At 35.8% G+C, this 20,541-nt stretch overlaps 1 protein-coding gene across 2 annotated transcripts in view; it reads right to left on the bottom strand.

Moving 5' to 3' along the window:
* SLC12A2 (solute carrier family 12 member 2) overlaps positions 1-20,541 on the bottom strand; it is a 96,439-nt gene that overhangs the window by 4,437 nt on the left and 71,461 nt on the right. The window contains exons 17-24 of one of the 2 annotated variants that reach the window (XM_039236698.1): positions 19,642-19,782; positions 14,684-14,790; positions 10,760-10,839; positions 8,195-8,320; positions 5,339-5,386; positions 3,802-3,924; positions 2,301-2,412; positions 251-337 (exon numbers count right to left, since the gene is read on the bottom strand). In XM_039236698.1, the coding sequence (XP_039092629.1) occupies positions 251-337; positions 2,301-2,412; positions 3,802-3,924; positions 5,339-5,386; positions 8,195-8,320; positions 10,760-10,839; positions 14,684-14,790; positions 19,642-19,782 (824 nt within the window). The remainder of the gene's footprint in view (positions 1-250; positions 338-2,300; positions 2,413-3,801; positions 3,925-5,338; positions 5,387-8,194; positions 8,321-10,759; positions 10,840-14,683; positions 14,791-19,641; positions 19,783-20,541) is intronic. The other variant, XM_039236699.1, reaches the window with a different exon arrangement.

Raw genomic sequence — 20,541 nt, 5'->3', positions numbered from 1 at the left:
TAAAACTACTTGTAAAGCATTAATTGAATTCTCTGAAAACTGAAAGCCCTTTAGACTTACTTTGGTATCACCTATAGGCATTCCAACTCTCAGTACCAGACTGAAGAAAGTTGACTTCACATGTAACTAACAGCAGTTAAAACCCCCTGGGTAATTAGCTTAAGTTGAATGATCTGTTACTGGAATATCTGAGTAGGTCATCCATAAAAGGATCAGAAATCTATACAGAGTAATTTATCCAACAACTTACTTTTCTTTCTTTGGTTTAGTATTAATATCTCCTAAGACCATGATATCGGAGAAGTCTATCCGGAACTTACTAAGCAAAGTAGCCATCCTAAAACAAAAACAAAAAGCACTGAGATACATAAAAGCTGCATGTAAATATTTTTATTCTATTTCAGGCTGAATCACTCTATCTGAAAAACATCATTTACAGGAAAACTGTATCAGGTGCTGAACAAAGTCCATCTGTATTAGTTTACACTGTACATTGAACTAAATAGACCTCAAAATTCCCTGAGTAGAGACTGCTGTTATATTCTTTGTTTCTCTGAATCTCTCCTTAGTATCCCATCATTAATGGATAGTAATAATGAAATTTGAAAGGCAACTAGGTTTTAAATTTGATTTTTGTCACAAGGAGTGAGAGATAGAGGCTTTCAGTTACAGAATGAACAAGTCATAAGGATAAAAGGTACAGCCTGGGGAACACAGTCAATGGTGTTTTCACAGCGCTGTATGGGGACCGATGGTAGCAATCCTGTGGTGAGCACGACATCAAGAGATATGGGATCGCTATGCTGCATGCCTGAAACTAATGTAACACTGCATGGCACTATACATCAATGAAAACGTTTCTTCGGCAGATTATATTGGTAAGTATATGGATTTCAGCAAGAACTAGTCAACAGTTACAAGTTTAATTATTTTTCAATTCTTCTTCCATCCATGAAGAATGCCTATCTCAAAGCCCAAATAGGACATCTGGGGGCCATCGAAAGCTATAACTAATGGCAAATCAAGTTCACAGCATTTTTGAGGGGGAGGGGGACTGGGGCAGACATGAGAAAAGAGCTCCATCAAGCCTCTGACTTTTCAGTAAAGAAATACCTTCTTGGAGACACAGTTGGCAAGGAAACTTGGTGGCAACAATAGAAAAGTGGAAACACACACAAAATAAAAGCCATGAGTACAAAGGGATTCAATTTCTAAGAAAACGGAGTTTTCTACATTAAGACATTAGAAAACAGACATGTTACACGTTTAATCTTTAAATTACTTCCAGTATTTCTTGCATAATTCACTATGTGAGATGAATCAACAGCTAGCTGAATTCCAGTGTAGATCTATTAAGTGCCTGCTATGGGCCCACAAAACTCCTAAGAAAATAAATAAATCTAATAAAGGCCTGACAATACAGCGAGTGGTACCAAGTACACTGTTATTTAGGAAGGAAGGGTAACAACTAATGGGGAGGCAAGGGAACAAAAGAAACACATGAGGGCAGGTGTCATGAAGAAAGTGACAGCAATGCTGGACCTGAAAGGCTGAAGCATTTCAAGTGAGGAGCTGTTTAGGGCAGAGAGGGGTATAAGCCTGAGTTCGCGTGGGTAATGGGCAGGTGCACAAGTGAGTGCACACTGAGGTGAAGTGTAAGGCATTACTCAGTGTGGGCAACAGGAGGATGGATGGCTTATGGCTTTGTCATATTTTAGCACAGACTTTCTATGGAATGAACAGAGAGAAAATTACAAGTATTTGGGGCTGAGGCATCTTCTCATCAGAGCTCTACTTCCCAAATGTGAACTCGGGAGAAGAGTGTATAGTATGTGCTGAAAAGGTCAGAGACGAGACGTGGGATATTTGGCAAATCCACTCAAACCAGAAACAGAATGGGGATGGGGCAGTGGCAGTACAAGGGGTGACGGCAGCATCCTTCATTTCTGTTGTCTTCAAGTCTACAGAATGTGTCTCACATAGGAATATGTGACTATGAGGCACATCCTGATTTTTTTTAAAGTGCCTTAACATTTTAATGCTGCAAGTTTTTAATAAAGACTTTCTAAAATGTCAATATTTGAAAAAAATATTAGGTATCAGTAAAATGAACTATCTACAATTTAAACAGAAAGACTAAATTAGAATGAGGGTTTAGTTGTTTAACTAGATTTTCAGCTTCCGTGTACAACAGAGCAAGTTGATTCACATTTTCTCGACTGTACCTCTTTCACCCCATCAAATCTACTGTAATAATGAAGTATGGCTAGATTAATGCTCTTCTGTTGAAATAGACTTACGCTCTCCGGTCATGGTCTATTCGGTTTATTTTCCCACCAATGAATACTCTGATCTTACAGTCTTTCCACTTTTTCTTGGTAGTCAGAAGGTAAGGTATCAATAAGGTCAAGCCTAAAAGATAAAAATATAAAATATCATTCACTCCAGGCTAATTTCTCAATTAAGAACTTTTAATTCAATTTAATCTCTAAAAGCATGTCTGCCCCACAACTCCATTTTAAACAGTATTTTTCTTCTGTCCTTCCTGAGTAATTCAGTCAGAAAGCCATGAGGTAGGCCTGAACAAGGAGGGAAGCCCAATGGAGCCAGGAGATCAGTCACATCCAGGAGCACTGAAGAAATGAGAGTCTTCACCGAACCTAGTGGGAGCCAGGTTTCTCTCTCAAATGAGAACTACGAGAAGGAAGAAGCTGGACTGAACCCTGCAGTGTTTAAACTGGAATGGGTTTTCAATCTATGCTGAAGTCTACAAACATACTATGGTAAGTTTCTGAGACCCGTCCACTGAGAGGGCCTGGGAGCAGTGACACTGCAGTAGCAATGAGCATATCTTTGTTCCTAAATACCATTCTCCACTAAAGCAGTCACGATTCCTCAGGTAAAAGGAGACTCGACGGCTGGTATAGGCAAAGTACAAAAGTGAGCCTGGAACATCTTATGATTGGGAAATGACAAATGGACAAACAAGTCAGCCATCAGAGGATCTTGGTGGCCAAATGGGAATAATCTGAACATCAAAACAAATAATGTGAATGACAAATCATCTCAAAATGAATACAGCCTATGAGTTCACAAACATAGAATAAAGAGAAAGCTCTTCCTTATAATGAGATGCCAACTAATAAATGAAGAACAACTAACAGGATTCAAAAATCATCATTTGGCAGCCACAAACACACCATTTCGATGGTAACAGCAGGTGAAAGTATCAATGGATGCTAAAGATGGTGGTAAAAATTGTCCTAAGAATGGTATATTTACATAATCCAAAAGTAACTCCCCATCCACTAATATGTGTAATTAAAAAGGGGAGACTAACTTTTCATTCTAAAAATTTTGTGAAAACCACCCTCAATGGTCAAAGCTAACTTCACCAGTGATGAGGCAAACCAACATCATATCCCCCTTGATGAGATCAAGATAGCACAGTGTAACTTTTCTACCAAAAAGTTACATAACTTAAACTAATTCTGAAAAAAGATCAAATGGTACTTCAAATCTAGTGACATCCTAAAAATGGTCAGTTGGTTAAAAAAAAAAAAAAAAGAACAAAAAACGTTAAGGTCATGAGCTCAAGAAGTGGGCAACTTTCAAACTGAAGGACAATGAAGATGTAACAGTTAAGTGCAACACCTGATTCTGAAACTAATCCTGTTGCTTGTCGGCACAATTCGAAAGTGATCTAGGGATGAAGAGGGCATGTCATTTCTTAGTACTAGTCCCATATTCCCACAACTTCAGTAAATGTAAAACTGCTAAAATGCATCTTAATAACCTTACCTCCATCATCAAAAAGCCACCAGACATCAATAGTATTCTTTCCCTGTTTTTTCTTAAACTGTGTACTAGCTTCAAGAAGCTTCTGGTCAGCTATATTTAAGGGCACAGCAGGGCCTTTGGATTCTAAAGGATTAAGCAGAAAAATAACATGTAAGGGAGGTAAATATTCAAGTTCCTTTTGTTGAATTCCTATAATTTCCTAACTTTTGTATATTTAAATGTTTATAATGCAGACAGTTCTATCTGGCATCCATCATAAGCTTTCAGTGGTTTATAACTTAAATGTACTTTAAAATGATGTTCACAGATAAATACATCTTTACAACAGCTAAACTCATCCAAATTATCTTGCCTAATTTCTAATATTTTGAAGCAATCTGAATGAAAGAGAATTATGAATACCAATCAAGAATAGTAATAATGGACTGCTACATTTTAATTTTTGAGAAGTTGTTTTAGGCTTACTGGACAAATGAGGTTTGTAATCTTGTTCCTCAGTAATTTAAAGATCCAAAAATTATTTTACATAAAATGTCATCAGTAATATAAAAGACAGAGGGAAGTGGAAGACGAATGAATACAAGCTAACAATTATCACAGTGAAACCTCTGGGTCTAGCAAGAACACCCTCATCTTTACCTAACTTGTCCCCTCGGCCTGTGATGCAAAAAGCTAAAGCCATAGAACCACACATCTTTCTCTGAAGCACAGAAAGATGCGAGAACTCCTTGGCAGAATACCACCTGTTGCAAGTCTAAAGAGCACTATACCAAGGAAGTTCCCTTTCATAGTCCCAGGAATTAAAAACTTAAAACAAAAACAAAAAAAAATTCAGCACTGACTCTATGAGCAAGCAAATGACTCTTATGAGACTCCTACAGTAAATTTTTAAAAGCAGGAATCCACAGGAGGAAAATCTGATCACTTCTGCAGGATGTCTGTCATTCACTTCTCATGCTGCCATGATACACGCAAACATGACGAATGATTGTGCATGATGACATAATATGGCTGCCAAACCACACTGCTCCGTAACTCTCACCTCTATCTCCTTCTCATAAAAGTCATGCCTGGGGACATGACTGTGTATCTCCCAAACGCAGCAGGGCTGTGAGAAATAGTGTAATTTTTGAAATGAAAAATATATTAGTATCAAAATTAAGGGCTTGGCTGGGTATACCTGATGGTAAGAATGCAAGTGACACTGGCAAAGAGACCCATTTCAGTGTCTCTGCTTAGCATCTAAACCATGCAGTTTAAATTTAAAAACTGGTACTGACGTTCAGGGTTTCAGTATTTCAGAAATGCTATGATGATTTAAAATAATTTGTTTTTGATATACTCCCTTCCCTGGGATGGTTTAAATTTTTTAGTTGGACTAACGATAATTTTTCTAATCTCCATTCAATAAATAACTGCAGCAGCACCTCGCCATGGAAATAAAAACTAAAGTAAAAAAAAGAAAATAGCAAAGTTGGAATTAAAGAGTTAACAGTATGAAAAAGGGGATTAAAATAAAATGATGAAAAATGCCTGCCTTTTTTCAACAGTGGTTGAGTTGGAGTCTTGCCATCCTCTTCCTCATCTAGATTATGTTTAAAAAACACAAAATAAAAGTTAATTGCCTTTATATTAATAATGAAAATGTAAATAGAGCACATTTATAAACAGAGCATAGTATGAAGAGTCAGTCTGTGAAAAATAATCAAGACTGAAGACAGATATCGTCTACACTGAGTGTTGAGGATTTTTAAAAGCAAACCTATTTTAGGCCCCTCCAACAGGGCTGCTGATGAATGCTCGCCCCTAAATTGTATTCCTGTAAAAGTGACAAAAACTTGAACAGGACTTTTAAACTTATAAATGTTCATACTTGAAGTAAGTTGAAAAGAATCTAGACTACGGCTTACAGAATAGAAATAGGCCATTAAAAAGTGACATTTCAGATAACACATAAATTTTAAACACTGTCAATGCATCAAAATGTGCAAATGACTGAAAAGTAATTTTAGAAACATTTCATGGATATTTCGTCCTCGTAAAAACGAATCACCACTTGGTACAGGAAGGAATTTGATCAGAGACAGTCTTTTGGTTTATATAATATACTAGTTTATATATATATATATATATATATATATGAATTGATATATACAATGTAAGCATATTTTTGCTCATATATATATATATATTGCTCATATATATATATGTATGTACTGGTCCATCTATATTTAAATATATGTAAGTATTTTCTTGACGTTAACAGTTTTGCTAATCTCAAGTTCTTCAGATAAGCTTCTGTGAGGTGTCTGAGGCACGTCAAACTCCCGCCCTGGACAGGGAAGAGTATAGTGTGCTGGACTCAAGTGGCTTCCAGGACTCCAGTATTACCTCGAACTCTTTTTCTGGCTGCATGAGCTTGAACTGGTTAGTTAACTCTCACTTTCCTTGGTAGTAAAAAGGGTGAACAATACCTACCTCTTGGGATCATTATGCTGCAAGCATTCAAGCCCTTAGCTCAGTGCCTAGCACAAAGTAAGTATTCAAAGGGCACTCCTCCTGTCCCTTTGCATGCTGTGTGCCACACTAACCAAGACAGACATACCAAACACCTATGATTATACAGTAACTACATAAGAATGATTCTAATGTTGAATACCTTTAAATTATATAAACGTTTCTATAGTTCCTATGTTACTTTTGAAAATAGAAAATAAACACAAAATTAATGCTATTTTTGAATGCTAATTTCTTATGCCTCTTATGGATCAAGAAACATTTCAATGATTACATTTAATTTTATAGGATTAAGTATTATTGTCTTTATAAAGTAGATATTTGATAATATTTGATATTATCTGTCTTTGATGATAGTAAAAGTAACAATTATAGATATAAATGCGAACATTGTGTGTTCATTTCAGAGAGCTCGAAAAATCTCAAGGAAATCCTGACACTTAAAAACTGATTTACATTAAAGGCATTAAAGGTACCGACATTTTTATAATAAAAAGGTGAGTAGTAATGTACTCACTCAAGTTCCTATTGTGTAAAAATAATGACTTCACAAGATTGCGACACACAGTAATGAGCTAATGTATAGAAAACACCTACTACAATGTGGGAGGCACAGAGTAGATGCTTAACGACTATTACTTCTTCCCTTCTCATCATACTTTTACCTATCAATTACTAAGAGGTTCTGTAAAGGAAGGATTGGTTTCAGGAAAAAAAATGACAAGAAAATAAAAAGGAAATGAGAGCATGTATACCATAAAATAAAAATAAATGCAGGAATATTAAAAGCAGTTAAAGAATCTTCTATAGGGTTTTGAGATGAAATTAAAAAAAAATATAATCAAGCCAGCAAAGAACTTAAAGGGAAAATGGGTCTCAATTAAAGCCTCAACTACCTCTACTCTGAGCAGACAATGTAACTAAGGAGGAAAGAAATATTAAGTAACAGCAATGCTTCTACATAATCTGGGAAAGATCAGTTTCACAGAGATAGGATTTGTCCAAAGTGATCAATTTCAGAAAAAGACTTCTTTGATACCAATCAAAAAAGTATGATATGGTTTGATGATTTAGAGGGCAGATTTTTCTTGTTGGGTGCCAGCTGGGACCAGGACAGATGGAGATACTGACTGAACAGAGGTAGGAGAGTGAGGGCGGGAGAGTAAGATTTGGAAGTCATCCCTCTTTCCATCTTGTAAACATTGACACAGATTTATGGATGAAATTATCTCAAAGTCTCAGATTTGGAGACTTTTGTGTGGCCTGCGCCACATGGGCCACCAGGGGTAGTAGTCTGCAACTATGGCCTAACAGTTCAGTAACCAAATACCAATAGCTCATCTCTTCAGAGAGACTAAGTAAGGAATACAATTGCATTTGATTTTTTATTACATGGTTTTACCTCAACAACTCCAGGTGCAGTAGATGTAAAAAGTATTCTATGTATCTCAGCACAAAAAGAAAACCCCTGATATTTAAATATCTTGATTTATAAAAAAAATTATGTAGATTTTTGGTCAACTTTCCTTCCAGGGTTATCTTAAGCTCTATTGCATTAATCTAAAATTACCAAGTTACTTTCAAGTTCAGATTTAAATTAGGCATTAAATTGTTTCATTTAAAAGTATATATAAAAATATATTAAGCACATATTAGTAGTGTATAATTAATTGGCATGGCTTCTGTTCTATGATCCACTTCAATACTTTAAAAATAGCTAGTCATGTTGTAGCCATCTATTTTACCTCATCAACTAGAAATGAACAGTAAAATTTCAGAATGGGTTACTTAATAAGACATGTTATATAATAAAAACCATTTTCTCCCCAAATTAAACATCACCATTAATAACAATTTTTCTGTGAATAAAAATTACCTTTGTGTCTAACACTTTTCTCATCAGATGGCTTGGAAGTATCTAAATCCGATTTTTTACTGTACTCCATACTTAGTACCACATCCTTGACACCGGGAGATTTCTCTTGTGACGACAATAATTCTTCTATGGATGTGAAAGTAACTAAATTATTATCTCAATATTATTTTAACCATTAATGATAGCACCATGGTATATTAACTAAATAACAGTCCACAGCAAAGCTTATTAAGAAATAGTAAGTTTACAGTACATGATTTCTTAGGTAAACAAATGTAATCATCTGTTTTGAAAGGACTATTCACTCAAATATCTTGAGCCAGAGCTAAGCATCAGACATGTGAATCAGGTGCTGAGGAATTAGTAATGAGTGAGATTCGATGTGGCAGACAAAAGAATGATGTACAGAATGTGAGTAAATTCTACTCTCAAAGTCATTTAAACATGTAAAAAATGTAAAATGTGACAAATGTTCACATACATGTAAGATGACAGACAATGCTGAAAAATGATACCCATGACTAGTGACACAAAACCAGGAGATAAACTCACAGTACAAGTACCATTTTTTCATTTTTAAAGCACTTTGTCCATATTTTATCTTTTGGGAAGTAAACAGTTAACTTCCACCATGGAAACATGCATCACAAAGACAAACATCATTTGAAATTGATCGCTGACAGATAATCCTCATCACTGATTCATGTGTATGATGAGAAATAACAAGAGAAACAACTATGCTAAGTATTTCACAGCCATTTCTTTACAACAACGCTATGAAATAATCACTTTTTTTTTTTAAATTTTAAAGCTTTATTTAAGTAATCTCTACACCCAACGTGGGGCTAGAACTCATAACCCCAAGATCAAGAGTCGCAGGCTCTTTGGACTGAGCTGGCCCCAGCACTCCAATAATCATGTTTTTATAGATGAGGACTCTGAAGCTGGGAAGTGAGCAAATTTGCCCAGGCCACAGAGCTATGTACTCAGAGATAAAGCTGGGACGTTCAAAGGAGATCTGACTCCAAGCCCTGTGCTCTTGATCCAGTGCCGAACCAAATTCCTGGTCCAAATCCTGATGATGAATAACAAGACCTTCAAAACTATTTTCCTAACTGAAACACATGAAAATATTTATTTAAAGTTCTGGTCACATTCAAATCACAGTAAATTACAACTATATATGTAAAATTGTTAGTCAAACTGTGATACTTTTGAGAGTGACAGGGAACACAACTAATCGTGTAGTTAACAGGTACTCTAAACCTCAATCACTGGCAGCGCAGGAGAGAACTGAAACAGTATTTTGCAAGGCCTACTCCAGACTAAGAAAATGCATTTTCAGCAAGCCATACTTTTGTGTTCCATGGATAAAGACCTCAAAGCGTTCCTTTCAAAACTGCACAATACCCTTAAAATGGTGGGAGGAGGGGGAGGATTACGACTGTTTACATAAACAGGTGACAAAAGTTCATGACGTGCCTCTCAGCTATTTAGGCTTAGGTATTTTGATGATTTAGTTAATTAATTGATAAGGGTAAAATATTAGCTGTGCAATTTCTTAAGCTTACAATATTTGTTAAATTACCAGGAAATCATCAGACAGTATGGAATTTCCCACAGTTTTTATTAAGGTTGCAAAAGTAATCAGTATACCTTAATTAGGTTTAAAGCTTCATCTAAAAACATTTTTTAAAATGCTTTAAAAATTACATGTTTGGAGACAAGATTAGTGGGTATCAGGGGTTAATGATGGGGGAGAAATGAAGAGCATGGTAGGGGCATGAAGGGGTAGCAGGAGAGAGGTCTTTGTGGCAATGGAACAGCTTTTTATCTTGATTATGGTGCTGGTTGTATGAATCAACCACATGTGATACACTGAACAGAACTACACATGTTCATAAACATGAACACACGAACACACACACACACACACACGTTAAGTAAAAATGGTGAAATCTGAGTAAAGTGGGTAAACAGTCACAACATCAGTTTCCTGGTTATGACGTATAATGATAGATATCCAACATGTTACCACTGGGAGAAATGGATGAAGGATACACAAGACCTCTCTATTATTTGTTCTGTTACTTCTCATGAATTCATAATCATTTCAAAATGAAACAGTTAAAAAAATTACTTATAGCGTCTTTTCTGAAGACAGAGTAAATGGCATCACCAAGTTTTCATTATTAATATACCTCTGTGTAAAAATGCATGACTTTCATAAACATGAAAATGTCTGATGATTTAGCAGTCATTAATGTTTTTTCTTCTATAGTATTTATCATGTATTTTTATAAATTTGAGCAATCTAAAACCATAACTCATGCTTATTTCTCTTAAATTTATGATTTACAATGAATTTTATTCTCTCCAATAGTAATCATCAGCCAACATCCAGGTTGGAGCAGAAAAGATCTGATTTCCAAATGCCATAAGGTAAGTACACAACATAGAACAGTGAATGTTAAAGTTATTGAAGAACTTGTGAGAATGACACAGAACTTTCTAACAGAGTCGTTTATATTTTTAAAGTAAAAAATTTATTCAAGCAAGATTTACCTTGTCCTTGAAGATGAGATATATCCAGACCCTCTTTTAGGCGGATAACCACTACTCCATATTGTATGTCAAAGGCGTCGCTATAATGGGGGGTGGGGAGCGGGATCAAAATCACAAAAATTTTAGTGTCCTCCTCTATAAAATGAAAGCAGTAAGAGGTGATTTCTAAAATGCCTCCAGCTTTAAATGCATTTTTAAAATATGCTTTTGAAACTAACAGTGAGACCCATATAATGTCTGCTTCAAATCCTATACTGTTTCCTTTCCTTCCTTCTATAATAGTCTTAAAAACTGGTTAAGTGTAGATCTTTATAGTCTTGATACTCTATCTACACCAGCCATTTAAAGCAGTGCCTATACTATTATGCTATCTGAAACAAACTATAATTAAGGAAAAATAAAATTCAGTATTCCCAACATACTTAATTTAGGCTTATACCCTTAAAACCAAGAGAATAACATGAAGACAAAGAAAAGAGTCCACTGAGAAAGAGAACAGGTTGTAGAGTATAAAGGGATGACTTCTGAAAGGAGCCAGAGTAATTTTTTTTTTAATTTATTTTTGAGAGAGAGAGAGAGAGAGACAGACTATGAATAGGGGAGGGGCAGAGAGAGAGGAAGACATAGAATCCAAAGAAGGCTCCAGGCTCTGAGGTGTCAGCACAGAGCCCGATAGCAGGGTTCAAAATCGTGAACTGTGAGGTCATGACCTGAGCTGAAGTCAGATACTTAACCAGCTGAGCCACCCAGGTGTCCTGGAACTAGAGTATTTTTAAGTAATTCTTACAAAAATGGCTTAATAAGTAATCCAAAGATTGTATATGCATTTGTTGGCATGTATTCCTAGGTCCTTTCAAGATTTTTAAACACGAATGGGATCATCTTATAACATGCAAAATATATTAAGACAACTCTAAAACCAGACTTCAATTCTGGAAACTTTGTTGAGACCATGAATCATTTAGATTCAAATTCTTCTCAAATCTACTTAAAGAATTACAAATTCCTAAACTTTGGGTCATTCCCCAGAATGTAACAGGCTTGGTTTTACCTTTTATTATTATTTTTAATTATGATGAAACCAATATTCATTATGTTCAAAAAATTATATACAATCTATGGTTCTATATAACAAAAAGAAAAGGCTAAAAAGCAAAAAAAAAATCAAATTTTTGTTCCTACAGACACAAAGAAGAATACATCACTGTAAAAGATGGTTTATTGGCTTTTTGTTTTTTAATCATGAGGAGACAATTTTGGCCTCATTTCTATAATGCATTAGCTAAGGTCTAAAGAGATTCATTGGAAAAAGAAATTAATGGACATAGTAACCTTCCTCAGCTGTATCCTCAAAGACCTACCACTAGAGAAGAGTAACTACAAGCATTTTAAAAAAGTTAATAAATCACAAATGAATTAAAATCACTTTCCTTAAAGAAAAGCCAGTGTACATAGCTTCCTGAGTTTACCTTGGATTAAAGTGGCTGTTTTTGTTATAAACAAAGAAATTTCTGTAAGCTATATAATTTGCCTTTAGAGTTTCAGACTCTCCCTTCTGTTACGATGCATAGTAAATCAAGTAAACCTCAACTGCTCAAAGTATTTATAATCACAACCAAAACTTAAGTGTCAGAAGATAAAAGCATAAGCAATATCACTGCTTTGAATCTGCCATTGATTTCTAAGTCCTGGAAAGCAAAGAGCATCATTTTGTCTATCTTTAATTGCTGCGTGCTGTGTAACACTCAGAGCAATACTTGACTCTCAGAGCAACTATTCACTTCAGTTCCTACAGGGTCAGCGTCAGAAAGATTCCTTTCTTTCAGTGTTTCCATATGAGCAACTACAACTAATAGTCAAAGAATTATTTGTAAAAATGTCACTTTTTATACATTTTAAGATAATTATTCCATCTCACTGGTCTTGCATCTTGAGAAAGAAAAAGCCCAGTCCATGGTGGATGGCCCACATGATTTATCCTTTCACACTGTCCTTCCTTTCCTAATTCTCAATATGCAAAGTGCACAGGATATAATTAGAAATGTAGGATGAAATCATGCTTACAAAAAGGAACAACCCCAAATCTAAAGAGGATTCATAGTATGTCAAGAATCAGAAGAGATTTTACTAAAAGTATTTAGTAATTATTTGGGAAAACTTATTCATTCTATACTAACCAATATGAAGCAACTTTTTAAAAAAGTATTACGTCTGGTTACTCCCTCAAAGATATTTCAAGGTAGCTATGGAAACAAAACTATCATCTGTGATACAGGTAAGCAATTATGGTTCTAAAAGGAGTTCCAATAAGGGAAATAATTCTACTTAGTTAAAGGCAATCAGATCAAAACTCAAAGAAATAAGATTTCAATCAGGTCATAGAGCTACTTCACCAAACACATTTAAAAAAAAAAAAAAAGCACAATTGTTAGTATGTAAAGAAAAACTTCATATGAAGGAATGGACATTTCTATTTCATCAGCAGCTAGATTAAGAAAAAATTTATTCAACCAAGAATTGTGGTGTGGGGCACCTGGCTGCCTCAGTTGATAGAGCATGGGACTCTTGATCTTGAAGTTGTGAGTTTGAGCCTCATGTTGGGTGTAGAGATTATGTAAATCAAAAAAAAAAAGTGGTGGTGTGACAGACTCTTAAGTATGGAGAACAGAGGGAAGTCAGGAGGGGGATGGAAGAAATATGCGGAAGGGGGATTATACTTAGCATGATGAGCACTGAATATTGTAGAGAATTGCTGAATCAGTGTATTATACACCTGAAACTAACAGAACACTAAATGTTCTCATTGGAATTAAAATTAAAAACTTAAAAATTTAACAGTGTGAAAGGGAATCCTTATCCTCTAAAAAACAGTATAAATAGGGGCGCCTGGGTAGTTCAGTAGGTTAAGCGTCCGACTTCAGCTCAGGTTCATGGGTTCGAGCCCCACATCAGGCTCTGTGCTGATAGGCAGCTCAGAGCCTGGAGCCTGTTTCGGATTCTGTATCTCCCTCTCTCTCTGACCCTCCCCTGCTCACACTGTTTCTCTCTCTCTCAGAAATAAATAAAACATTAAAAAAAAAAAAAAACAGTATAAATGAGATAAAGGGACCTGTTAAGCAAACCCAGAATACTAGGAAAAGGAAGTATTTCAAAATAAATAAAACTTTTTATTTTTGCCAAATTTTCTTATTTTATTAAATAACTCACTTAGTTCCAAAAAGCATTTGTGGTGGATTAAACATATTGGTTTAATCTGAGGTGGCTCAGTCGGTTAAGTATCCAACTTTGGCTCAGGTCATGATCTCACTGTCCCTGATTTCGAGCCCCGTGTGGGACTCTGCTGACAGCTCAGAGCCTGGAGCCTGCTTCAGATCCTTTGTCTCCCTCTCTCTCTGCCACGCTCTGGCTCTGTCTCTCAAAAATAAATAAACATTAAAAAAAATTATAAAAAAATATAAATCACCTAATGTATAAATCAAGTAATTACATGTAAATTAATGTGATAGAATAAACCTAAACGTTTGAGGGGTGATATCAATGAAGAAATGCCCTCTCAGCACCAGATACTATAAAGACAGAACACCAGCTAATGGGGCTGACATTTGGGAAATCTGCTCAGCAATAGCTGTAAGGATAACCAGAAGCTTCCTAACTTGAATGGGAAGCCAGAGTATATATGTTGTGTGCTCATTTGTACACGAGTGTGAATGTTCGAATGTATGACAAGACCCAGAAAGATTAATCAAAAAATTTTGTCAAAAACTCAAGTGACAACCCAGATAACCACATGTGATTCTTTTCATTCTTAGGCTTCTACTATAAGAGAGTGTATCAGAAACAGGCTTCACAAACCAGTGCAGGCTTTGAAAACCAGTACAAGTTTCCATTTTCTGAATCAAGTTACTGAAGTAAAAGGATACTTACTGAAATATGTTTATGTACATATCCACATCTCTCATATCTGCTTGCAACCAATTTTTCTTAAATCCAAGGACAAGTGTGTTTGGTTTCATACGCCCAAGACCAGCAGCCTGAAACAAAGGAAAAATACAACTTTAAATATAATCTATTCAGCAAAATATTTTATCAAGGATCAAATCCTCCAAATAGAGAGGCTATATTTTTATTTTTTTTAATATTTGAGAGTGTGCATATGTGCTTTCTCTCTCAAAATAAATTTAAAGATTAATCTATTTAAAGATTAAGAATTAAATCCTCATTTCAAGATTAAATTAATCAAATATATATTAAGTGTTGATGATCATATGCCAGACACTATCCACACGATTTGGGATAATTAGAAATATCCTAACCACATAAAACTTAAATTTCTCAAAATATTCTCTCCATACACAAGTTTCTTTCAAAAATAAGATTCCCCCCCCATTCAATATTAAAAACAACTCTTTACCTTCACAGATAAAAAATAATCCTTATTGTTTTTTAAAACTATCAGGTATCAAGACAGCCACTAACCACACAACCTTTTTTTTTTTTTTTTGGTAAAAGAAAAGCAAGAAACATCTTTGAGTCTTAGAAGTTTCTAAATAACTAGGCCACAAGATAACCAATAACTTCTTGATGGTACAAAATAATGTCATTATTATTTTTATTCTCTTTCATCACAAACCATTGTCACGACATAATAATTAAAAGGTCTTATTTTTATAAAATTAACAATAACACCCTGCGACACTCTGTCCACTTGTTTCAACTTCATTATTTCAATAACTTTTCCCTGAATGACTGGGCAAAGAAATTTCAAATGTATCACTCATCCCTAAATGCTCTGAAATTATAATCAAAGTAGTTATTCAGTCAGAAGTAATGCTTTCAGTTTCCATAAAACGTGTTTTAAAGAACAATGCATTACTGAAAATACGTCTTTTCTGGAAAACAGGTTTCTTTAATGGCTCATAAAAAATCAGTTTTTCATGGAATTCCACAACTGAAACAGACTTGGCAAAATGCAATCCCCTGAAGCTTATTACAAGCGTCTTTAGTTTCAAACACTCCCACTGTGTTGTTTCTTCGGATCGTTAGCAATGTTTTTCTATGCGTCTTTCACCAGAATTTGCTGATAAGAAATGTGTTTTAGTTTGTTATTATATTTTCCTGTGCATCACCATAACCATTGTTTACTGTAGCAGAAAGAACTACTTCCACAATGGTACATGGCTTTTTATTTCTGTCTTTCACTATTAAGTAAAAATATTTCCACATATTATGGTTACCTATTGAAATGTAGTTAAATACGGCTGTGAGATTTGTATTATTTTAAAAACTACTAAAAACAATACTTGTAGAGTTTTGGCTCCAAGTCCTGGATGGTTAAAATGTTCACCCACTAGGGATAGGTTTATTATTTTTTTTTTTAATATTTATTTATTTTCTGAGAGACAGAGGGCGAGCGGGAGAGGGGCAGAAAAGAGCAGAAGACACAGATTCGGAAGCAGACTCCAGGTTCTGAGCTGTCAGCACAGAGCTCTACACAGGGCCTGAACTCCTGAACCTCAAGATCATGATGTGAGACAAAGTCGGACACTTAACCGACTGAGTCACCCAGGAAACCCAAATTAGTAATAGCTTTAAATTATTATTAGTTAATATCTTATGGCACAATATTTCTTTAGGATGTGGCTATAGGATTTGTACATAATTTGTATTTCTAATATTCTTATTGGTAATGTTAAATTATTTTGGTCTACTTATTTCAGAAGAATTTAAAAGAAATTACTGTTTACCTCAAAATGTGGCTGATGATGAGGAAAGGTATCAAAAACACTCAGAATATATTATGGAGTATGACACTGGGCTATTTTTATTTTTGTACAGGAAAAAAGGTAAAGTCATTTCTAGAGTGATACTTTGAATGAGATCCCCTTGATTTAAAGGGCCATCATAATGTAATCTGTAATCTGAATTTTCAGTAAAAACAATAAGCTTTTGCTCTTTGAAATGAAGATTTAAAAGTGACTGAGGGGCAGCTGCGTTGCTCAGTCGGTTAAGCGTCCGACTTCGACTCAGGTCATGATCTCGTGGTTCATGGGTTCGAGCCCTGCATCTGGTTCTGAGCTGATAGCTCAGAGCCTGGAGCCTGTTTCCGATTCTGTGTCTCCTTCTCTCTCTCTGCCCCTCCCCTACTCACGCTCTGTTTCTCTGTCTCAATAATAAATTAAAAAAAAACAAAACATAAAAGTGACTGACAATTAAGTGGCTCCTGCCATTAAAAAATTAAACAGAAAAATCCAAATGCACAAGAGGCTAGCAGCGCTAACCTGTCACTGTCAAAGGGGTTCTTAAGCAAACTACTAAGAAGAGTGCCTTTTTTAAAAATAGTGAATCTCGAGTTTTAGTTTGGAGAGTGGATACTTAAATGCTAATTTAATGATAAATGCTCATGATCAGTAACTAGATAAATGAGGGAGAGAGAAACGAGAAGTCAGAGCATAAGGTAGAGTAAAAATGTACAAAAATGATTTTTGACAAAGATTATAAACCTCTAATAAGACATACAGGCCTCTGCCACTCGACTGTAACAAGTTTCCAGAGGTACAAAAGAAAGAGAAATACTGTCAGTTACAGTTTATACTAAGAAGTCAGTGATTAATTCTGCAGTGGCAATTCTCCTATTTGTAAGTTTATTTTACACAGTTACTCACATAGCTCTGCCACTAGAATCAAGGCAACTTCTTGGGCATCTTAGCGAAATGCTTGTATCCACCAGTTTACAGGCCAGTCTCAAAATACTACCACATGCTATGCACCCCACCTTTGTCCCCATACTGCTGAAATGGTCTAGACTCACTGGGGTGAGCATGTAAGCTGGAGGAGAATGGGGAGGACAGTGGATCCTACCTCTCATCAACAGTGTCATTTTTACTACAGTAACCCTTAAGGGCAGAGGTTCTCAAACTGTAGTGCCCGCAACATACCAGGAGCAGTCACAGAAATGTAAACTCTCCTGGCTCACCCCAGACCAACTAAGTCATTCCAAAGGTGAGCCTGGCAGTCTGTTTTAACAAGTCCACTAAGTGACTCTGATGCATGATCAAGTTCAGGACCTGCTACTCTAAGGAAATATTTTCCTTCCTAACATTTCTTAAATACATAAAGTGGTTACAGAAATGTTCCTACAAATTACACAAAAGCAACTAATTTTAACCCACTAGAAACTACCTTATGACCAGAGACAGAATTTTACTTTAAATATTTAAATATTTTGCACAGAAAAATGCAATAAATATCCACGTACCCACCACCCAGCTTATGAAAAGAAACATGACAAGTACACTTCAAATACCCTATGTATCCTTGTCATACCTTCTTTGTATTTTCACCATGTAGTCCAACATACATATACATGTTTAATTTACGTATATTTAAATTTTTGTATCATCTACATATTGTTTCTATCTTTTTAGTTTGCTATTTTTCCTTACCACTTATGTGTTCAAAGTTTATTCCTACCGCTATGTATAATTAACTCCCTTTTATCACTATGTAGAATTCCACTGCAAGATTACACCACGATCTTTAAATCTGTGGCTGATGCCTGCTGAAGTTACTTCCATTTCTTTTTCACGAATACAAATAATGCTGCTATGCAATTTCATATAGTTTTCCCTACACACGTTTCTCTAAGGAACACATTTAAGAATGGAACATCTGAGGATACATACACTTTGAAATGTACAGGACACTGTCAGGTTGATTACCAAAGTGGCTGTGCCATCTATGTTACTACAGCAGTTCAAAGATTTCCAACTGTTCTTACTACTCCTAACATTTGGAACTGGCAGACTGAACTTCATAGTTCAACGTTTTTGTGTCTCACTGGAAGAAAAACCCTTCCCTAGCCCAAAGTCATCAAATTATTCTCATTTTCCTTCTAACAGTTTAAAATTTTGCCTTTCACATTTAAGTCCTTAATCCATCTAGAAATGGTTTTTGTGTTGTCTCTGTAAGTATCCGTTATATTATTTTTTTCACATGAATCATCAGTTGCCCCAGTTCATCTTTTAAAGGTTACTTCTGTATGTATTAAATTTTCTATATTAAGGGCTCTATTTCCCCTCTGTTTTATTCCAATAATCTTATTATCACTAATTCAGAACCACTATGTGTTAATTACTAGAGTTTATGATGAGACTTTATATCTGCCAAAGTGAGCCCGCTACTACCCCTTATTATTCCTGAGGATTGCCTAAGATACTCTTAATTCTGTACTTGTCAAGTTTTATAAGACATCAGAACAGAACGGGTGCAGGTGACACACGCTGAGCCTCCCATCTCTGCTTTAACACAGCAGCTCCGCAATCAACACAGTGCATGGGCTTCTGGTTAAGCTTTCATTTGAAGAAAGGGGTTCCTATATAAACAAGATAGCAAACTCTATCTCAACCCATGTATTTCTTCCCATGACCTTTAGGCTGAGTTTCAGAGAAGTTAAGGAACTTGCTGAGTAAAAATTCATAACAAGGAAGTGGCAGTGCTAACATGTAAATCTAGGACTGATTCCAAATCCTGACTACTGTGTCATACACAAAACTGAAAGTGAAGTCTAAGTTTAGTAAATAAACAGTGAGAAATACAGTGAGGACCCAGAATTTTTAAAGCATTAAGAAGTGCCATTAATTCACACTTACACGCTGTGCCCAGTGAGGTACAGCAGACAGGGAAGGGGAAAAGTCTTAGGGAAATAGGCTCTCCCCTGTCTTTCAGGAGCACATTAGCTCTATAGTTCCTTATGCTCTCCAATTATACAAATCTTAGTAATAACGATATTTGACTGATATGAAGAATGAAACCTAGAATGTGAAATGTTTTAAAAGTTTACACAGAATTTGAACTCTGATATTTGAAAGGCAGGACAAATGTACCTGCATCAAATACTGTGCACCTTCTCTCAAGTCATCTGCATGTACTGGAGCATAAAAAGCCTTCATTTTGTTTTTGATAAGCCACCGCTGATATTTGGCTTGATCAATGGACATCTCTTTCATGGCTTGTCTTCGAGGGCCCTTTTGGAAAAAAATATTAACAACAGCATTAACTGAAAGATCATCTATTCCACATTTATAAAAATCACCTGTTATTTCAGCTTGAACAAGTTCCCTCCACCTGGGAGATGGGGAGAAGAGGCGGACAACAACATTGTATTTTCCTGTCAGTGAATTCTTTCCAGTACTGAAGATAATGACCAGAGGGGGCTGCATTGCAACAGTGAAGGCATGGGGGGGTGCCACTAAATGGGAAAAGCCAAGAGGAAGAAATACACACTAAAAAATAAATAAGTAGTTTTCAATACTAAATAAATGAAAGAAATTAGCAATTACCAAAGATGGAGATTACATGGAGAAAAATAAGAGCCTTCTGTTTGTTTTTTTTAATGTTTTATTTTTTTTAATTTTTTTTTTTAATGTTTATTTCTGAGAGAGAGAGACAGCATGAGCAGGGGAGGGTCAGAGAGAGAGGGAGACACAGAATCTGAAGCAGGCTCCACGCTGTGAGCTAGCTGTCAACACAGAGCCCGATGCGGGGCTCGTACCCACGAACCGTGAGATCATGACCTGAGCCAAAGTCGGATACTTAACTGACTGAACCACCCAGGCGCCCCTATTTATTTTTATTTTTGAGAGAGAAAGCATGAGTGAGCAGGGGAGGGGCAGAGAGAGGGAGCGAGACAGAGAGGCCCAAGCAGGCTCTGATTGTCAGCACAGAGGATGATGTGGGACTCAAACTCACGAACCATGAGATCATGACCTGAGCTGAAATCAAGA

This window comes from Hyaena hyaena, unplaced genomic scaffold, assembly GCF_003009895.1.
Source record: "Hyaena hyaena isolate Hyena2069 unplaced genomic scaffold, ASM300989v1 scaffold_115, whole genome shotgun sequence".
In the NCBI taxonomy this organism is placed as follows: domain Eukaryota; kingdom Metazoa; phylum Chordata; class Mammalia; order Carnivora; family Hyaenidae; genus Hyaena; species Hyaena hyaena.
This window is presented reverse-complemented; position numbering and strand designations above follow the sequence as displayed.